At 41.7% G+C, this 20,647-nt stretch overlaps 1 protein-coding gene across 2 annotated transcripts in view; it reads right to left on the bottom strand.

Moving 5' to 3' along the window:
- Nucleotides 1-20,647, bottom strand: part of cdh13 (cadherin 13, H-cadherin (heart)) — a 433,392-nt gene that overhangs the window by 377,357 nt on the left and 35,388 nt on the right. Inside the window, exon 2 of one of the 2 annotated variants that reach the window (XM_020056601.2) lies at nt 2,990-3,050. The exons of the other annotated variant lie outside the window; for it this stretch is intronic. Coding sequence (XP_019912160.1) covers nt 2,990-3,031 — 42 coding nt within the window. The 5' untranslated portion in view covers nt 3,032-3,050. The remainder of the gene's footprint in view (nt 1-2,989; nt 3,051-20,647) is intronic. 2 annotated transcript variants of the gene reach the window in all.

Genomic DNA, 20,647 nt, shown 5'->3' with positions numbered 1-20,647 from the left:
ACTACTCTACCCAGTTGGATGAACCCATTAACCCAGCCTTCATTCTCCTGGCTAATTACAAAGAGTCAGAAGGAAACAGTCAAACTGACTGAGAGAGATGGAGGAAAGAAAAGGAGGTTAAAGAGGGTAAAACAGATAGAGAGAGGAAGAGATGAACAAGATAGAGAGAAAGAAAAAGACAAGCAGTAAGATGGTAAATTCATTATTAAGCTCAATATTTTACCAGAAAATAAGATGGTTCCAGTCACTGAGCAGGAGATTGGCTGTGAGTCAAAACTATAGAAAAAGCTATTTGTTTTCAATATGCCTAATAAAGAACAAATGTTATGTTAATTCTTTTTTTTTTTTCATATTAACGGTGACTGATTCATCTCAAATAGGAAATGTAATTTCCCAGAATTCTGAATGGGATATTTATGTCACAGTCTTTGTCAGGTAATTTACAAGGGAACATTAAGGGTTTAATACATTGCCTGACAAAAAAAAAGATTTAAAAGTGCTCCATAGATGAGCAAACCTCCCATCAATAATAACTAGTGATGAAGTCAGTTAGGCCCGTCATAAAAACAGCCGTGGAAAACCAAAGCTACACCGACTTTAAAGTGTATAATCACACTGACATGTGTCTGAAATAAAGCGACCATTGGGCTTTGAAGCTAAAAGAGAATGTGAAAGTATCCGGGCATGTGAGACAGCACAGGGTGATGAAGCCTTTCCCAGGAAGACAGATAGGACATGAACAGGCTCATCCTGCTGTAGAGCTACACATTGTGGAGGAACTGTAGATGGAAGAGGATTAGGTTGAAGACAATGATGACAATGTTGATGGGTATCTTCATGTCTAAGACCATTTTAACACCATGTTAGTGAGACGTGCGGGCAGAATTGCGTCAGAGTTAAGAATATGCACAGGCACCGCTAAGACCGCAATACATTCTGGGCTTAGTCCACCCCATCCCCCTGCCCGCACAGGGAAGCAAGTATAGGGTTTTGAATGTACATGCAGAAAATGCCGATGTACTATTCTATATGCTATAGCCCCGGACACCCAGGCCTAACAATGCCACTGAGAATATGTATATATATATAAACAGGTCAAAATCGGAATACTTTTTTAAAAATTATTATTATTATTTGGGAAGCAACAAAAATAAATCTCACGCTGGCACCTCAGAAATTCTACTTTCACCAGCGACAGCATTTGTTCAGTGTTGACATGTTAGTTACCAGATAAACAGCATAGTCAGTATATTCCTTCTAGGACAGAAGGACAAAGAACAGCGAGTTTCTACTTATATTGTGTGAACAGGAAATATCATTGAAATATAATATTTTTATATATTAATGAACTTGTCATTGTGTGGAACTTCTCTCTTGAGTTCTTTTTCAATGGAGTGCGACATTTGGTTCTGAATGGAGAGATTAACAGAAGCAACAATGGACAAGTGAAAAGGAAAGCCAACCTGTATAGAACGGCAACAGGTGCTGCATGCATCTGACAACATGGCCGTCTGCCACATATTAGCAGAGGCTTGGTGATGCATTGATCCAACGCTCAATGCATCACCACTCCTTTCCTCTGCACACTGTCAGCCAGAGGGATCAATGCAAAGTTTCCTGGATAAAAAAAGTTAATTGAAATCATTGATCATTTCCTGTGACATTTCAATAGGAGCAGACGTTTCATTCTGATAGGCTGTCAAATTAGAACGCTTGGAGCTGATGCTTCACTCCTCAACAGCAGCGGCAGTCTCTCTCTGAACCAGTCACTTCCCCGCCCTCAGCCAGACTGGTGGGAATGAGCGAGCTCAGCGGTAGAGGCTTACCAGGGATTAAACCACTGGGAGTCAACCAGCCACACGACGCCATCATATCCCTGGCTGAGTTGAGTCAAGCATACAGTGTGACGTGTGTTTCCTCTGGCTCAGACATCCACACCGCGCAGAGTATTGTCAGGGACATGACAGCCTTGCTAGGGTTTGGTTGAATGCACATTGCCATGCAAATTATAAACATGCATTTGATCAACCCACTGGATTAACCAACTGGTTAAACTGGTTCTTAGGAAGCACCGCAGCGACAGGAAGGGAAATTCTGCTGACTTGCGTGGATATGAGCTGTTCCGTCTTAGGTGTGGACAGGCCAGGCTGCTGGGGACAACTGTCAGGGTGAGCTCTACTGGTAAATAAGGCTGGAGTCAGGGGAGTCAGGAGAGGGGACAACTGTCAGGGTGAGCTCTACTGGTAAATAAGGCTGGAGTCAGGGGAGTCAGGAGAGGGAACAACCGTGTTGACCTCCCAGTACCAGGTGTCTGCTTACACCTGTCCACAACTCTGACTGAGGAACTTTCTTCACTTTCTTCACAGTGAGCGTTGTGTTTTCAGCCTGTTTCTATGGGGGTGGCAGGGGCTTTAGAACCCGCTGGTTCTGATAATTGTAACAGCTGCATAAAGGAGAGCCCTTTACGTGTTTGTTTTTTAAAATCAATCTAATGTTGACTGTTTATAGCACACACATCATTGCAAAGCAGGAGAACTAAATAATACATGCCAATATTTTGACATCACACAGGGTCTATTTCATGTTTTGCTATTATATTGCTTAAATACCTAAGACTGAAAATAAATACATTTAATTTACATACATATGAGCATGATTTAATATAATAGCATGAAATTGCTCCTCTACCCAACAAGCTATTTCTACAGTATTGCCCCAAAGATAATGTGCAACTGCTCCCGTCAAAATCTCCCGTCATCTGGTTCCCAAAGTCTAGCAACATTAATATTCATGATTGATGTCATGGAAATGTTTTGTACTCCAGTTGTGAACGACAACTTTATGCTGTATTGTTATAGAAATAACAAATATTATATAAACATAACTGCATGACTGAGCAAGCTGTGGATTTTCATGACAGCTATACAATTTAGTTCCATTTTTAGCTAATCAAAAAAGATTCTTCTATCCCACGAAGGGGAAAGCATACCTTTTTCTCTTCTCTCATGTAGTGTGTTGTTGCTGTGTCCATATATTTAATCCCTGTCGATCTGTTGGATAAAAGTGTAGGTCAACACTTTCTGGGCGCATTCATTTCCAACTAAACCCCCATCGTTTAGAGATGTTGTTTCACACTTTTTCCTAATCCTAATAACACATTTAGAATCAGCACTTTGTGTAAGAAATAGTATAAATATTGTCAGCATCTGTCTTCAGTGAAATCAGAGACGGGACAAATTGGTTGGGCACTTCTAAAACACAGGAACAGGATGTGACTGAGAGGGTCAGGTGGGTATGGTGTGAGCCAGGCTGGGGCATGTTGGATATCCAGCAATGGGAGCAGTCTTTGGTTTCTCACTCCCTCTCTTCCACATCCCTCCCTCCCACCCCTCCACTTACTCCTCCTCTTCCACTCATCCATCCCTCCCACCCCTCCACTTCCTCCTCCTCTTCCACTCATCCCTCCCTCCCACCCCTCCACTTCCTCCTCCTCTTCCACTCATCCCTCCCTCCCACCCCTCCACTTCCTCCTCCTCTTCCACTCATCCCTCCCTCCCACCCCTCCACTTCCTCCTCCTCTTCCACTCATCCCTCCCTCCCACTCCTCCACTTCCTCCTCCTCTTCCACTCATCCCTCCCTCCCACCCCTCCACTTCCTCCTCCTCTTCCACTCATCCCTCCCTCCCACCCCTCCACTTCCTCCTCCTCTTCCACTCATCCCTCCCTCCCACCCCTCCACTTCCTCCCCCTCTTCCACTCATCCATCCCTCCCACCCCTCCACTTCCTCCTCCTCTTCCACTCATCCCTCCCTCCCACCCCTCCACTTTCTCCCCCTCTTCCACTCATCCCTCCCTCCCACCCCTCCACTTCCTTCCCCTCTTCCACTCATCCCTCCCTCCCACCTCTCCTCTTCCTCCCTCTCTCTTCTCCTCTCCTCTTCCTCCCTCTCTCTAACCCCACTAGCTCTCTGTGTATAGGAGATGGAAGCGGTTTTCTCCTCTCCCCCATCCATCAGAGAGGCTGACAGTGATCCTGTAAAAACGGATTGGAATAAATAGCTTTGCCTTTCATTATCGGCAGCTTCTGTCAATGAGTTTAATGCATGGCTGCCTCAGTGTTTTCCCACATTTCAAAAACAAATTAATTTATTCTAATAACATGACATCTCCATTTTCATCCATGAATTCATATTAACTTCATATTCTCCTGAGGCTATGTAGGTGCCTCCTAGCAAATTAAACAATTAATCTAGTAATTAATATCATGATTAGCTAAATAACTTTAGGCAATTCTAAACATGCAAGGCAATATCTATTATGACATGATTACAAAATCATAGTTGATTACTCTATGCAAGAACAACATAAAAAACACTGGCAGGCCACCTAGTACTGTATTCACACTGAAGACAGATGAGAAAAATAGTGAGCCAGAAAAATACAGCACTTTAACATAGTACACTAAAGGCATTTGGTCAGACTTGGCAAATAAAATCATCCTTTAAAAGCAACATCTCTAGACAGTCATATTGGGAGGCAGAGACATTACAGAGAAGATAGCACTTTAAAGGAAGGTTCAAGCAAATTACAAAATGACATATTGGTTTCCTTACCATGGAGTCTAAAGGCATGGTCTACAGACAGTACAAAAAGTATGAAAACGTATATATTTGCTACAAGCCAAAGTTGCTTAGGATAAGAGAGTATTCTAAATTAAATAAATATAAATGTAAAACAGCAATACATGCTTTGGTTTAGTTGTCCTTGAACAAATTTTTTGTTTTTTGCATTTTTTGCACATATTGCATTCCAGACACAGGACTTTTCCTTTTTTTGAGAAAAAAAATATGTGACAATGCTGAGCTTTTAAATAAACATTACATTTTTGGAGTATTTGGACATGACTGAATGATCCCTTTAACTACACAGAGCAGGATTTTATACATTTCTCTACTTCAATCTAGGCCAACCTCATCTCTCATCATGTGTATCCACTCATTACGTGTATGAACAGTGGATATAAAAAGTCTACACACCCCTGCTAAAATGCCAGGTTCTTGTGATGTAAAAGAATGAATCAAAGATAAATCATGTCAGAACTTTTTCCACCTTTAATGTGACCTATAACTAGAACAATTCAATTGAAAAACAAACTGAAATCTTTGAGGGGGAAAATAAAATACCCACAATAACCTGGTTGCATAAGTGTGCACACCCTTAAACTAATACTTTGTTGAAAAATTTGGGTAGGAGTCTGTTAGCATGACACATCCGGACGTGGCAATATTTGCCCACTCTTCTTTGCAAAAGCGCTCCAAATCTGTCAGATTGCAAGGACATCTCCTGTTGCACAGCCCTCTTCAGATCACCCCACAGATGTTAAATTGGATTCAGGTCTGGGCTCTGGCTGAGCCATTCCAAAACGTTAATCTTCTTCTGGAGAATCCATGCTTTTTTGGATTTAGATGTGTGCTTTGGGTCGTTGTCGTGCTGAAAGGTGAACTTCCTCTTCATCTTCAGCTTTCAAACGGACGCCTGAAGGTTTTGTGCGAAAATTGCCTGGTATTTGGAGCTGTTCATAATTCCCTCCACCCTGACTAAGGCCCCAGTTCCAGCTGTAGAAAAACAGCCCCAAAGCATGATGCTGCCACCACCATGCTTCAGTGTGGGTATGGTGTTCTTTGGGTGATGTGCAGTGTTGTTTTTGCACCAAACATACCTTTTGGAATTATGGCCAAAAAGTTCAACCTTGGTTTCATCAGACCATAACACATTATCCCATGTGCTTTTGGGAGACTTGATGTTTGTTTTGCAAACTTTAGCCGGGCTTGGATGTTTTTCTTTGTAAGAAAAGGCTTCCCTCTTGCCACCCTACCCCATAGCCTATTCAAATGAAGAATATGGGAAATTGTAGCACACAGCCAGTACTTGCCAGAAATTCCTGCAGTTCCTTTAATGTTGCTGTAGGCCTCTTGGAAGCCTCCCTGACCAGTTTTCAGTTTTGGAGGGACGTCCAGTTCTTGGTAATGTCTCTGTTGTGCCATATTTTCTCAACTGGTTTGATGACTGTCCTCACTGTGTTCCATGATATATCTAATGCTTTGGAAATTATTTTGTACCCTTCTCCTGACAGATATCTTTCAACAATGAGATCCCTCTGATGCTTTAGAAGCTCTCTGCGGACCATGGCTTTTGCTCTGAGATGCAACTAAGAAAATGTCAGGAAAACCCTACTAGAACTGCTGAACTTTATTTTTGATTTATCAGAGTCACTTTAAATGATGGCAGGTGTGTAATGACTTCTATTTAACATGAGTTTGCATGTGATTGGTTAATTCTGAACACAGCCACATCCCCAGTTATAAGAGGGTATGCACACCTATGCAACCAGGTTATTGTGAGTTTTAAAAGTTACATTTTTTTCTTCAAAGATTTCAGTTTGTTCTTCAATTGAATTGTTCACGTTATGGGTCACATTAAAGGTGGAAAATGTTCTGACATTATATATCTTTGTCTCATTCTTTTACATCACAAAAACCTGGCATTTTAGCAGGGGTGTGCAGACTTTTTACATCCACTATATATATATATATATATATATATATATATATATATATATATATATATATATATATATATATATATATATATATATTTAGACATCCAAATTCAGAGAGGCAGCTCATCCGATAATGCATGGAAACACATTCTACTGTAATCTGAACATCATAACGAGAAAACATCCTTTCACAGCTAGCGCACACCTGTCATCTTAACGCAGTGTTCCTCCAAGCCTCCTGACACAGTGTGCCTGCAGCACAGCAGGAAAAGAGACAATACAGGTGGAGCCCTTGAGTTTCTATCCCCAATCCCCCGGAAAACATTGCAATCAATAACAGCAAAACCAGAGCCGTGGAACCGAGGACAAACTAGGAAAACAAAATCCCCAGATCCGAGAGCTGGATTAGCGGAGTGTTTCTGCCTTCCTGTCTGTGCCTGGCTCACTGAGTTTGTGCATTCAGAGCTCTGCGGTCAGCTTCAGGAAGCACTCCAATAACAGGAGCTGTCAATCATTGAGCTCGGCACGGCCCATCGCAATATAACCACCGGCACCGAGCAGTACCCGTCGGCGATGTCAGATGTCGGCGCTGAACAGAGAAATAAAATGGAACATATGAGTTATGGATTGGTTCATTGAGGCCAGCGTTCCAGACATACACAGCTCTTATCGGGCAAGAAAATGACTGGAACCAAAAACAACACGGCCTCACCCTAAATCTCCCCCGAAGCCATCAAGCCACAAACATCCCAAACACTACCATCGGGACGGCAAAAGCGTTCCGCATCACCACCATCTCCCTGCCCCGCAGTCTCAGGTGGGACACGGATCAGTAATATGCAAAGGTCCCTGGTCCCTCACAGACGGCAGTCTGGGGAAGATCCACAGAGCCAAAGGTTTATCAATATGCCATGAGATGCAGAACAAAGTCACTTCCAGCAAAAAAGGGAAATAAAAATGGCATCGAAGGGCATATTTAAAAATACATCAGCCAGCCTCCTGGGAGTGAGTTCAGGTTGTGACGAAGTACTCAGAATACATCATCTGCTCGAGGTAAAAGTCTAAAGCTCCACTCTGAAACTTGCTCCTGGTTTCAGAACACAGCAGCTCAAAATATGTCCCAGCCTCTAAATGATGGAGAAGGAGGCGGATGGATACTCAGATCTTAGTCATGTTATACACATTGGAATGAAGGGCCAGAACTCAGAAAATATAGTAGGTAAACAGCCTGCTAGAATATAAGACTAGCAGATCAGACTGTATGTGCCCTAGTTCCATTTACCTACTCTGGAAAGTATCAGCCTTTTTTTCTGTCTCATCCCTTTTTTAGTTTTCACTTACTGGGTGAAAATGAGAAAGAGACTAATATCACACAACAATGAATCTGGTAACAAATTGGGAAGCCACTCTTATCAAGAAAAGGATAGACCAGCCTGCATTAGGGCCGAGGCAGGAACCTGTTGGATGGCATTTGAGTTCCATAGAGGTGTGCACATGTTTTTTTTAAATGGGAGATATATAGAAAATGTGTGGCGTAATTTAACTGTAAAACACGTTACCTTTTACAGTGACATGTTGTGTCCAGTAAAGATCGAATAAATATTTTAGAAGAAACCTATTAGACATCCTTCATGAAGTCATCCAAACCAATTCTGGCATTGATCAGATGAGGGTCCTGTTTTCACCAGCCAACTTTCCTTCAAGTTAGCTAAAGTGGCCAAATCTCAACAAAGAGAAAGCATTAAAGCAAGTGAAGCAGCACCACTCTGTCCGACTATGCAGCCAATGTATCTAATCCTGTCTGTCCTAAAGAGTACGATATGCATTGGTACCTTCAGTCAGACAGTCTCATGTACACAGGCTACACATACTTAGACAGAGGGGTACGTGTTTCACTCACTCAGATGTGTAATCTGAGATCGATGCTTTGTGCTGTCAGCTTTCACTCCGGTCTACTAACTGATCAATAGGTAACCATATTATATTCAGACGAGGAAGGGGTGAGGTAGGATGGGCCGTGGCGCCCTGAGGCCTTGACAAGACGCCAGGTCTGGCATTCCCATCTGTCTGCTTTGCCCTCCTATATGAACGAGTGCATTTTGTGCGTTCACATTTGAGTAACTTGAGCCCAGTGATGCATGGTTGTGTTCAGCTGCATGCCTTAATGCCACTGCATAAGCCTACTCAGTGATAGAGGACTATATCATCTGCTGTCTAGTGATCAGCCTTAACTGACACCCTCCAAAAGCTTACCAATCCCTTTTCCCTTACCCCTGGCCCCCTCCAGCAGCGGAGCACCCTTACCCCTGGCCCCCTCCAGCAGCGGAGCACCCTTAACCCTGGCCCCCTCCAGCAGCGGAGCACCCTCACCCCAGGCCCCCTCCAGCAGCGGAGCACCCTTACCCCTGGCCCCCTCCAGTAGCAGAGCACCCTTTCCCCTGGCCCCCTCCAGTAGCGGAGCACCCTCACCCCAGGCCCCCTCCAGTAGGGGAGCACCCTCACCCCAGGCCCCCTCCAGCAGTGGAGCACCCTCACCCCAGGCCCCCTCCAGCAGCGGAGCACCCTTACCCCTGGCCCCCTCCAGTAGCGGAGCACCCTCACCCCAGGCCCCCTCCAGTAGTGGCCAGCTTGGCAGCAGATGTACCTCTCGTTAATCACATAGTATCAGGTCTTTAATAAGTCCTTGACGGAGGTTTCGGCTCTTTATCAAAGGTTTACACTGGCAGCGTGTCCTGGCGCTATGATTGATGCCTTGCACGCCAGCGTATCGCAGTATGTGCCCTTCATGCTGACTGGCAGAGCAACACCCACCCTGCCAGGCTCTGCGGCAGGCTGTAGGGAGGTAGACGCATGAAGACCCAGATATGGCACATCAAGCGGGCTGGCAGAAAACAGTAATGATGCCAAGGTCCTTTCACCAATTAGTGTTTGTCCCATCGCACCACCCAGCACAGAAAGCAACACCGTGCACAATTCTTAAATGTAAAACAGACCTTTTATAAATGATGCAATGTAAGTGATCTGTTCACCTTGCCTTGACTGCTTCTAAAGAGGAAGTAGACAAACTACCTAACAAAATTAAGTGATAGCGGTTGACCTTGTCAGTGTGCTTATTAACATTAACAGTGAAGCGGTATCTGTGATCTGTTTGCTTTGTGTTTTTTGTGTTCCCATGTCGACATTAGATGCAGTAAAATCAGCTAACTAGGGAAGAGGAGTCCACCAAACATTAGCATATTTAGCTACTGCTGACTAACGTTGCTAGCAAATTAAAACATTGCCATCTGTGTGAAGACACACTCATGATATATTGATAATGGCAAAGTTGGTTCCTACAACAGAATATTTGCCTACATTAACACTTCATAATTTTTAAGCCATTATGATGTAATTTAGATGAAACAGTCACCATCCACAATTCAAAGTCATTCTCCAAACTCTTTCAAAGTCATTGTACTTTTGACCATCAATATGGTTCTAGAAACGTGATAACAAATGGAACGACACAACTTTGTGAAAGAGAAAATCATGAATTATCTTACTGCAGAAGATCAGACACTGTGAAAAACCCATATGAAGAACGTCTCAGTTTGACCTTTAATTTAACTGCTGAAACAAGTGCTCAAGTGTCATTGTGAAATGGGTTCTTAGATATCTTTAATCGGATTGGTTTAAATGGGGATCAAAGCGTTCTACAATTCTTGACTAGCAACAGGATTTGAACATCTCAAAGTGCTTTTTTGTCCTTTAGCATAGTTAACTATGATTACTTTACAGTGTTAACACTACTACTTATTATTTCGTCATGTGGCGAAGGCATGGCTATTCATGTGATCGTCTGTCATCCTAATGTAGAAAGATAACTGACAAGTATTGAAATTAAGTGTCAGAGATATTTGTTTCATGGAACAGTCAGAAGTCTTTCTACATTTGTCTAGCTACTGTAGAGATGCGGGATACAGGCAATGTTAGTCTAGCGGCAAGCCAAACTTTGCAGAGGCTTGCCCGCAAGTTCGGAGCTCGAGGCCCTTTCCCCGAACTCCTCAAAATGTATTTCCATCTATTAGCTTATACCACTCCTACGTCCAAAATACTGATGGCTGTCTAACTTTAACTAAACAGTCTTGCTCAGAAGTTTGCATACCCTGGCAGAAATTGTGACATTTTTGCATTGATTTTGAAAATATGACTGATCATGCAAAAAAACTGTATTTTATTTAAGGATAGTAAGCATATGAAGCCATTAATTATCACATTGGTGTTTGGCTCCTTTTTAGATCATAATGATAACAAAAATCACCCAAATGGCCCTGATCAAAAGTTTACATACCCTTGAATGTTTGGCCTTGTTATAGATACAACAAGGTGACACACACAGGTGTAAATGGCAATTAAATGTGATATTCCCACACCTGTGGCTTTTTAAATTGCAATTATTGTCTATGTATAAATTGTGAATGAGTTTGTTAGCTCTCACGTGGAAGCACTGAGAAGGCTAGATACTAAGCAATGGGGAACAGAAAATAACTGTCAAAAGACCTGCATAACACGGGTAATGGAACTTTATTAAGATGGAAAAGGCTATAAAAAGATATCCAAAGCCTTGCAAATGCCAGTCAGTACTTTTCAATCCCTTATTAACAAGTGGAAAATTCTGGGATCTCTTGGTACTAGGCCAAGGCCAGGTAGACCAAGACAGATTTCAGACAAAACTGCCAGAAGAATTGTTCTGGATACAAAGAAAAACCCACAGGTAACCTTCAGGAGAAATGCAGGCTCTGTCAAAAGATGGTGTGGTTATTTCAAAGAGCACAATACGACGATACTTGAACAAAAATGAGCTGCATGGTTGAGTTGCCAGAAAGACGCCTTTACTGCCACAAAAAAGCCTGGTTACAATATGCTCAAAAAAATCTTGACACACCTCACACAATGTAATTTGGAGTGACGAGACCAAAATAGAGCTTTATGGTCACAACCATAAGCGCTATGTTTGGAAAGTACCATCCCCACTGCAAAGCATGGTGGTGGCTCACTGATGTTTTGGGGGTGTGTGAGCTCTAAAGGCACAGGGAATCTTGTCAAAATGATGGCAAGATTAATGCAGCATGTTATCAGAAAATACTGGCAGACAATTTGCATTCTTCTGCACGAAAGCTGTGTATGGGATGCTCTTAGACTTTCCAGCACAACAAAGACCTTAAGCACAAGGCCAAGTTGACCCTCCAGTGGTTACAGCAGAAAAAGGTGAAGATTTTGGACATCACAGTCTCCTGACCATAATATCATGGGGCCACTCTGGGGTGATCAGAGTTGGGGATTAACTGATTACAAGTAATCCGTTACATGTAATTACAAAAAAAAAACAGTAACTGCAATTTCTCCCATTTTGGTTTGTTGGATGGCTGGTAAAGACAGAGTATATGTTCGATAATATTAGCCGAGTCATATATAATGTTATTTAGTTATCTACTCGACGCATAATTCTCAGAAAAATGATAGCCAATAGGTCTACCTGGTGTTATATATTTTTCAATTTTCAAGGTTTAATTGTCAAATGCACCTAACAACACAGCCTGGACGAGTTGCACCGAATAACTTTTACAGGAATTGTTTAATAGATTAGGCAACTATTTGTTAGATTGCTGTAACATAGCGCTGCCTTCAAGATAAAACATTCTATTGAATTTACCGTGACATTTTAGGAGAAAAGGTGTGTTGGGAAGCACTCTGCCAAATGACGATTATTTGCATTTGATGCGACCACATCAACACCGTCCATACAGGTAGATCATGTGATTCTGCTTGCTTTGCATCTCTGAAAATTGTGTTCACTGGCTATCATTGGCAGTTGACGTCATTTACTTTAAGCTAAGAGTGAAGGTTTAAAATCACAGTTTATTTCTTTCATTTGCATTTTGAAAATCCATAATTGGTGGCCATTCCCAGATAGCAATGAGTCGGCGGACCAGCAGCGACTCATTGCTATCTATTTTTGGCCCCCTATGTAAACATTGATCGACCCGCAAAAGGTGTTCCGTTGGTTATAGACTATTCCTATTTGTTTTCCAGTGCTTCTTAATATGAAAGTAATCTAAAAGTAAGGTAACTTGTCACTGTAACAGATTACATTTAAAAACCTACCCAACCCTGGGGGTGATCTCAAACATGCGGTTCATGCAAGACAACCAAAGACTTTGCATGACCTGTTATGACCTACAGTTGAATGTGAATTCCATAAGAAATAAAAGACATGTGTTGAGCCTGCTCACTCATGTTTTCTTTACAAATGGTACATATATTACCAATTCTCCAAGGGTATGCAAACTTTTGAGCACTGTATTGCCTCATTTACCTATAGTAGCCTAAACATATCACTATAAAAAATAAGGCCAATGGAACATTAATGTTTTGCTTAAAATGTTGATATTGCTTACAATTATTTTATTAAAACATGACATTTCCGAAATAACATTAGACAGGGGAAGTGTATACTGCACACGCAGTATTGTTCAAGCAGTTGAATTAACATGGATGGAAATATAAGTTTGAAATGTAAGAACAAGGGGAGAACAGAAGATTCAGAAATGTTTTGATAGTTAACAAAGGGGCTATGCCCACGTCCCCAGGCACCACACCACAGTCTTTGTCTGTGCGTATGTATTGGGATGATGGACTTTCAAATGTCTTTTGATTAACTGAAATCTGTGGATCTGTGTTCTGATGATCTGAAAGCGCATCATGGAAAAAGAAAACACTGAAAACCTCTCTTTCCAAAATCCTCCCATCCAACTAAAGTTAGAGGATATTTGACTACTGTCACAAAGATACATTTGTATAGTCTCATTTTTGCCAACAAAAATTTAAATACTTATTTTTTGCTATATTTTCTTTTTTCTTTTTCCATTTAGTCGGCTATATTCTCATCAACTGCCACTGAAAAATAAGTATTTAACGAATATTTTTGTCACTATTTTTGTAGACAAAATTAACACTGATGTTGCGTTGGGAAGGCTGGTTGCTGGTGAAGATTTGCTGCTGATAGCTACCGGCGGCGGCAGGGTTTCATCTGTGGAGGTGCTGATGGTTTCCTCTCTGGCTTATCTAAATAAGGATATTTTACATGGGCTTGTTCAGACAACACTATTGCTGTGCTATTTTTACTCTTGTCTACAATCATTAAAAAGTGATGATTAGCTATTTTGAAAGCTGCATAATCGCGTAATGCAGGTAAGATACATAAAGGCCATTGTTGCCAGATTCTGGGATTTTGAGACAACTTTGCCCCTATTTCCACAGAAATAGAAGGAATATCTGTTATGTAGCCTACTTCACAGGCATCCTTTACCTGGTAGCCGAAACTCAGGGGCTCTCAACGAGCAGAGTTTTCTCACCCTTAAAGTTTTTCGCTTTTTTATGAATTCACATAGGCCTAGCTTATTTTTTGCTACTACCCCTCGCGGTAGCTGCAGGGGTTTCCCAGGCACCAGTGTGTTTCGCCGTAGGGATTAATGTTGATAGCCAGAACGGAAACAGAATATTTAGAGTTGCATCCTTAGATAGAGAACAAATAGGCTTAATATCTGGACAGTGTCCAAAAACCTGGAAATAATCAAACGAAAGACAACTCGGCGTCTGTAGCAACCAATATAAGAGAAAGCAAAAACAAAGGCATCAATGAAGCAGACAGGCTACTATAGTCCTGTTACAAATAATCTGCATAACGGGGATTACTAGTTCTTTGTGGTTTAGTATCATGTGGTAGGGGCACATTTTTGTCAGAAGACAACAGCACTCTTGCGACCCAAAAAATATTTTGCTTAAAGAAGGCAGTTAGGATCTAATTTAATGGGCCCCTACATTTTTAAATGAAAGGTCTTCGGGGTGGTTAATTATGTAAGCGTTAACACACTCCAGACAGTGCATTTCCATGGAATAACTGCACACCTCTGCAGTCGATGTCACTAGGCCGTGGCCTTCAGCCTCCGCCTCCGGCCTTGTGCCTTCTAACACCATGGAAGTGTAATGTTATCCACAGCAATGCACAGTCTGGATTGTGTTAATTCTTAAATCATTAATCACTCCAAAGACCTTTCATTTAAAAATGTAGGGGCCCATAAAATTACATTTTAGCTGCCTACTTAGAGTGACTAAGAAAAGGGAAACATTTATATATATATATATATATATAGGAGCAAAGTAGCAACAGCAGCATGACTGAGTGTCAGACTAAAGGACTGCTTTATTAGACATGACCACAATGAGATCATCTAAATAATGACAAGATCCTCCCACTGCACAGCGGAGTAGAGCACCCCTCCCCCGGCTAATATGTATGCCTAATCTTTTCCTTTTCTTAATAAAACAACAAAAGAGTGAATCTGACAGCTACAAGCACGAATACATCTAGATTAGGGCTTTAAACTGCTTTTAAGTTAATTGGTGGCAGGCGTGCTGAAGAGCTCCTCCGGGCTGCGCTGGCGAAATGAGAAGAGATGGGAGGGAAGGGGGTAGAGACAGAAGAGCCTGAATTAAAGGGAACATAATAGACATTTGTTCATGTATCCTCCTTCATGCATTTCAGGATAGGAACACATTTGAAATGATATCGGTCAAAGCTTTGGCCTTCTATGTGCTCAACTTTTGGGTTAGGTGGTACATATTTTCCCACAAACAAATCTCACTGTCATAACTACTGCTGTTCAAACTGTTCCAATAAGCACAATACCATATACTTATCACCTACTATTAATAAACGGAAAGAGCTTGGTAAAATGGTAACAAGATAACATCATAGGCACAATTATTTTCTGTTCTTATGCAGGATTCATTGAAACTACCATTAACACATAATTTGGTGTTTGTAAAACAGTAATTCTGACAACTACACATTTTGATATTGTTCTACACTTCAGAGAAGTGGCCAGTAGGAAAGAATGAAACCAAATACACTGTCCAACTCTGTGAGAGTTTTCGGGAACATAGAGCCAAAAGTAATATGGGGAATTTCTTCCAATCTGACTGAAGAGAACATTTGTTATTCTCTGGAGAAGCACAGCAATTTAGAGCATTTGTGTAGCAGCCTACACATGCATACTAACACACACAGACGCGGGTCCTGGAAAAGACCAGGCTGTTTGATGGGAAAAGCTGCCCCTCTGCCAGGAGGGAACTGGTTGTTTTGCCATCTGGCACACTGGGCGCAGAACGGGACTGAGAGATAGGCTGCAGTGAAGGGAGGGGGCGTGTGAAAGTCTGCCTGATCCAGGCGGCCTACCCAGAGGGTTCCCTTCAGTGCACCGCTGCCCCTTGGACCCACAACACTCCAGCCTGTCAGCCCCTGGGCCCATAGGCCACTCAGGCACAGCCCATGAAGCCAGGGACGCTGTCTGTGGAAAAAGAACACCTGTTCACATCTCTTTTACAATATTACACAGATGTGGCCAAAGCACGCCTACTGAATAGGACTGTACAGAAAAACACCCATGTTCTTTCTGAGAACAGTAAACAGGGCATTGTTAGCTGACCATGGGTTGGAAATTGAACAGAGTATACACAACACTGGAAAGGACTGTCTCTCAGCGCTCCATTGAATTGTGTTTTGTTCATGAAAACACTGAGTTTTTTATTTAGTGGATTGACATTTTGTTTAATTACAAATGAGATTGCTTTTTTTCTGTGGGATCTATATTATTAAGGGGGAACTGTGCCTGCCTTCAACGTTCACAAGACCTAAAGATTTGAAAAAGAACACTTATTCCTCTTCCCTCACTGAACGTGACTGGAATAGTATTAGTTAGTCCAGTGTGGTTTAGTGTGGGGGTACAGCACTGCAAGTGTCTAAAGCAAGTAAGAAGACACTCCAAGTCACTGCAAACTGATAGACGAATCAGTGAGAAAGTATGGAATATCTCAGGCACTAAGAAAAGTTTTGTAGAAAAAAACATTTGAAACATTGACTTAAAACATTAACTGCAGATGTCGTATGGTCAGCTATGATTGTATTTATGCTATTAGTAAAAAATATATATATACATATGGCCCCTTTAACTGTAAACCTGAAAATAAAATTACACTCAATTTTACAAATAAACAAAATGTATACAATGTAGTGATTCAGGATATATATATAATATATTTCAGGATATTGGTATTTGTTATTGATAAAGACAAGGATGGAAGAGAAAGTAGATGCGTTACAGCTTTGAATCGATGCTGCAATAAGTGTGTACTGGAGGCAGCCGCTTAAACAGCTAGAGGACCCAAGGCCAGAGAAGAAGATGTTACTGAAGGGCAGTGAGATGGGTAACTACGACAAATCAGTCATTGACTATCTCTTTAATCATGGTCAAGTTAATAATGATGTATTAAACCACCCAGACACATCAAAGATGCAGTCATCCTTATGATCTGAGCTGCAGGACGGAAAGGACTCTTCCCAGGGACGTCTCCATGAGGCCGTTGGTCACATTTAAACAACTACAAAGTTACATTGTTGTAATGAGAGAAAACTGAGAATTGCTTGATAACCCTGCAGCGACTCCACAATGCCAACCTGAACATCAGAGTGAAAACAGACTTTGTAAAATTTCTAGAATAAATATATTTCCACACATCTGTGCAACTGGCATAGAAAATCCCCATTCTGAAGCATGGTGGTGGATATGCAATGCCCTGGGGCTGTTTTGCTTAAAAACCTTAGGGAGCTATTAAGGCAAACCATAGGCCCTGTGAATCATCTCTACCTTTCCCTACATTAGCTACGGCCCACTTGTAAAGATTCATGGAATCACACACTTTATCAAGTCTTAAGATACTACAGAAAAAAATATGTCTGCCTGTGCCAAAAAGCTAAACCCAGGTTGTCATTGGATCTTGCAGCTGGATAATTCGTCATTCCTCTTGAACCACACAAAAGGGCTTACTCACCTCCGAATCAAGCTTTTGCAATGGCCATTTCAGTAGCCTGACCAAAACCCTATTTAGAATATGTGGGTTGAGCTAAAGTGGAGAGTCCACAAGCGAGAACCAAGGACCGTAAAGGAGTTTGAGCGATTCTGGATGGATGAATGATCCAGATCTTTTGTTATGTGTTCACCCCACCTGATGAAAGATTATCGAAGACTCTGTGCTGTTATCTTGGCAAGCAGAGGGTGCACAAATTAGTAAATGCAATTCTGGGGAGCACTGTATATAAATATATATACACTGTATATAAACATACAGTGGGGCAAAAAAGTATTTAGTTATTTTTTTATGAATTTATTGGTAAATTATGGTGGAAAATAAGTATTTGGTCAATAACAAAAGTTCATCTCAATACTTTGTTATATACCCTTTGTTGGCAATGACAGAGGGCAAACATGTTCTGTAAGTCTTCACAAGGTTTTCACACACTGTTGCTGGTATTTTGTCCCATTCCTCCATGCAGATCTCCTCTAGAGCAGTGATGTTTTGGGGCTGTCGCTGGGCAACACAGACGTTCAACTCCCTCCAAAGATTTTCTATGGGGTTGAGATCTGGTGACTGGCTAGGACACTCCAGGATCTTGAAATGCATCTTATGAAGCCACTCCTTCCTTGCCCGGGTGGTGTGTTTGGGATCATTGTCATGCTGAAAGACCCAGCTATGTTTCATCTTCAATGCCCTTGCTGATGGAAGGAGGTTTTCACTCAAAATCTCATGATACATAGCCCCATTCATTCTTTCCTTTTCACGGATCAGTCGTCCTGGTCCCTTTGCAGAAAAACAGCCCCAAAGCATTATGTTTCCACCCCCATGCTTCACAGTAGGTATGGTGTTCTTTGGATGCAACTCAGCATTCTTTCTCCTCCAAACAAGACAAGTTGAGTTTTTACCAAAAAGTTATATTTTGGTTTCATCTGACCATATGACATTCTCCCAGTCCTCTTCTGGACCATCCAAATGCTCTCTAGTAAACCTCAGACAGGCCTGGACATGTACTGGCTTAAGCAGGGGGACACGTCTGGCACTGCAGGATTTGAGTCCCTGACGGCGTAGTGTGTTACTGATGGTAGCCTTTGTAACTTTGGTCCCAGCTCTCTGCAGGTCATTCACTAGGTCCCCCCGTGTGGTTCTGGGATAATTTTGACCCCACGGGGTGAGATCTTGCGTGGAGCCCCGGATCAAGGGAGATGATCAGTGGTCTTGTATGTCTTCCATTTTCTTATAATTGCTCCCACAGTTGATTTCTTCACACCAAGCTGCTTACCTATTGCAGATTCAGTCTTCCCAGCCTGGTGCAGGTCTACAATTTTGTTTATTGTGTCCTTTGACAGCTCTTTGGTCTTGGCCATAGTGGAGTTTGGAGTGTGACTGTTTGAGGTTGTGGACAGGTGTCTTTTATACTGATAACAAGTTCAAACAGGTGCCATTAATACAGGTAACGAGTGGAGGACAGAGGAGCCTCTTAAAGAAGAAGTTACACGTCTGCGAGAGCCAGAAATCTTGCTTGTTTGTAGGTGACCAAATACTTATTTGACCGAGGAATTTACCAATGAATTCATTAAAAATCTTACAATGTGATTTTCGAGATTTAGTTTTCTCATTTTGTCTCTCATAGTTGAAGTGTACCAATGATGAAAATTAAAGGCCTCTCTCATATTTTTAAGTGGGAGAACTTGCACAATTGGTGGCTGACTAAATACTTTTTTGCCCCACTGTACATATGCTAAATTATTACCATTTCTAAAGTAAATGTAACATTTTATTGCATGTTCGTTGTTTGCTGTGGAAGTGGTATGAAATTCTCTGAGAAGCGCTATAGAAGTGAAATATTATTACTATTTATTACTATTTGTACTAACAGCAGAGGACAGTAAGTGTAAAGAACATTTCCACTGGTTTCAGGAGGAAAACAATTACCATTATTACCCACAGCCATTATGTTGTTTCGAGTCCCTTTGGTAGGCAAACTTTGCAATGCATTTTGGCATAGAATAAACAGTTTGCACAAACAGAGTAATGGATGAAAAACAGCAATATCAGAAGTAACATGAGAGCTTCAAAAACCAAAATGATTACAGTTTTCCCCAGAATGCCACGGGTCATTGTTAACAGACGAGTGTGGAGCAATTTTTTGGTTTGTTTTTGTCAAAAAGAAGCGTGGAGAAGCAGTGTTCTGTTCAACGTCCACAGGATGCAATGCATCAGATTGGTTGGTAGTATGTCATCCAGTACTGAAGACCCTGTCATTTGGTGGGGCATTAGATATCTAATAACCACATTTATGTGCTGTGGAATGGTTTGGAATGGTTCACCCCTCCACTACCTCTACGTTGGGCTAATGGCTCCACACACAACGCATTTGTGAGAAAAAACATTACTGAATTGCTCACTGTAAAGTGAGACTCTGAATTCCAGGTAAAAACTGCAGCTGTATTTCAAAAGAACATGTCCAGGAAACCATGACACACCCTCCTAACAGTATAGGGTTGTCCTAAAACATGAATACTAGTTTGCATGGATTTCTTTATATTCAAAGAGCTATCAGAAATCTATATCACAGTTCATCCTTCCTAAGCTGTGTATAAAGAAACTACTATGCAACCTCTCTAGAATGTCTTCCATATTAGATAGTCAGGCAACTGAATGCTGTCTGCCCTGAGGCATCATGGGAAAACAAAGCTGGCCATTCACAAACCTCCTGGCTGGAATGTGAGATCTAACACAGCTGGCCATTCATAGAGCTCCTAACATGCATTACTTCCTGGGGTTCTGCACAAGAGAAAAAGCATGCTCACGAAAGGAACCAGCTTCTCTAAGGGAAGACAATGGACATTTAACTTCCTCTCCCAAAAGCATACTTTGTGGGACAACTAACTACTCTCTCTGTGCGTTATTGTCCAGCACTGATAAAAGGATCAACGACACACATTCATTTCCCGACCAGACTTTTCGTCCAGCCTGCACCACTTTTTTCTGCTTTTTTCTGCGTTAATTTAATTATATTTTATTCTCTTTTTTTGTCTCCATTATTCACCGCACGCTGTACTATTACGGTGGTCCATACTTGTCGCGTTGCCAAGAATGTTCAAGCACTTGCTTTAGAGTTGGACAAAAACAAAT

Source organism: Esox lucius, chromosome 19 (genome assembly GCF_011004845.1).
Source record: "Esox lucius isolate fEsoLuc1 chromosome 19, fEsoLuc1.pri, whole genome shotgun sequence".
Classification (NCBI taxonomy): Eukaryota; Metazoa; Chordata; class Actinopteri; order Esociformes; family Esocidae; genus Esox; species Esox lucius.
The sequence above is the reverse complement of the archived record's forward strand: the minus strand, read 5'-3'. Positions and strand labels throughout refer to the sequence as shown.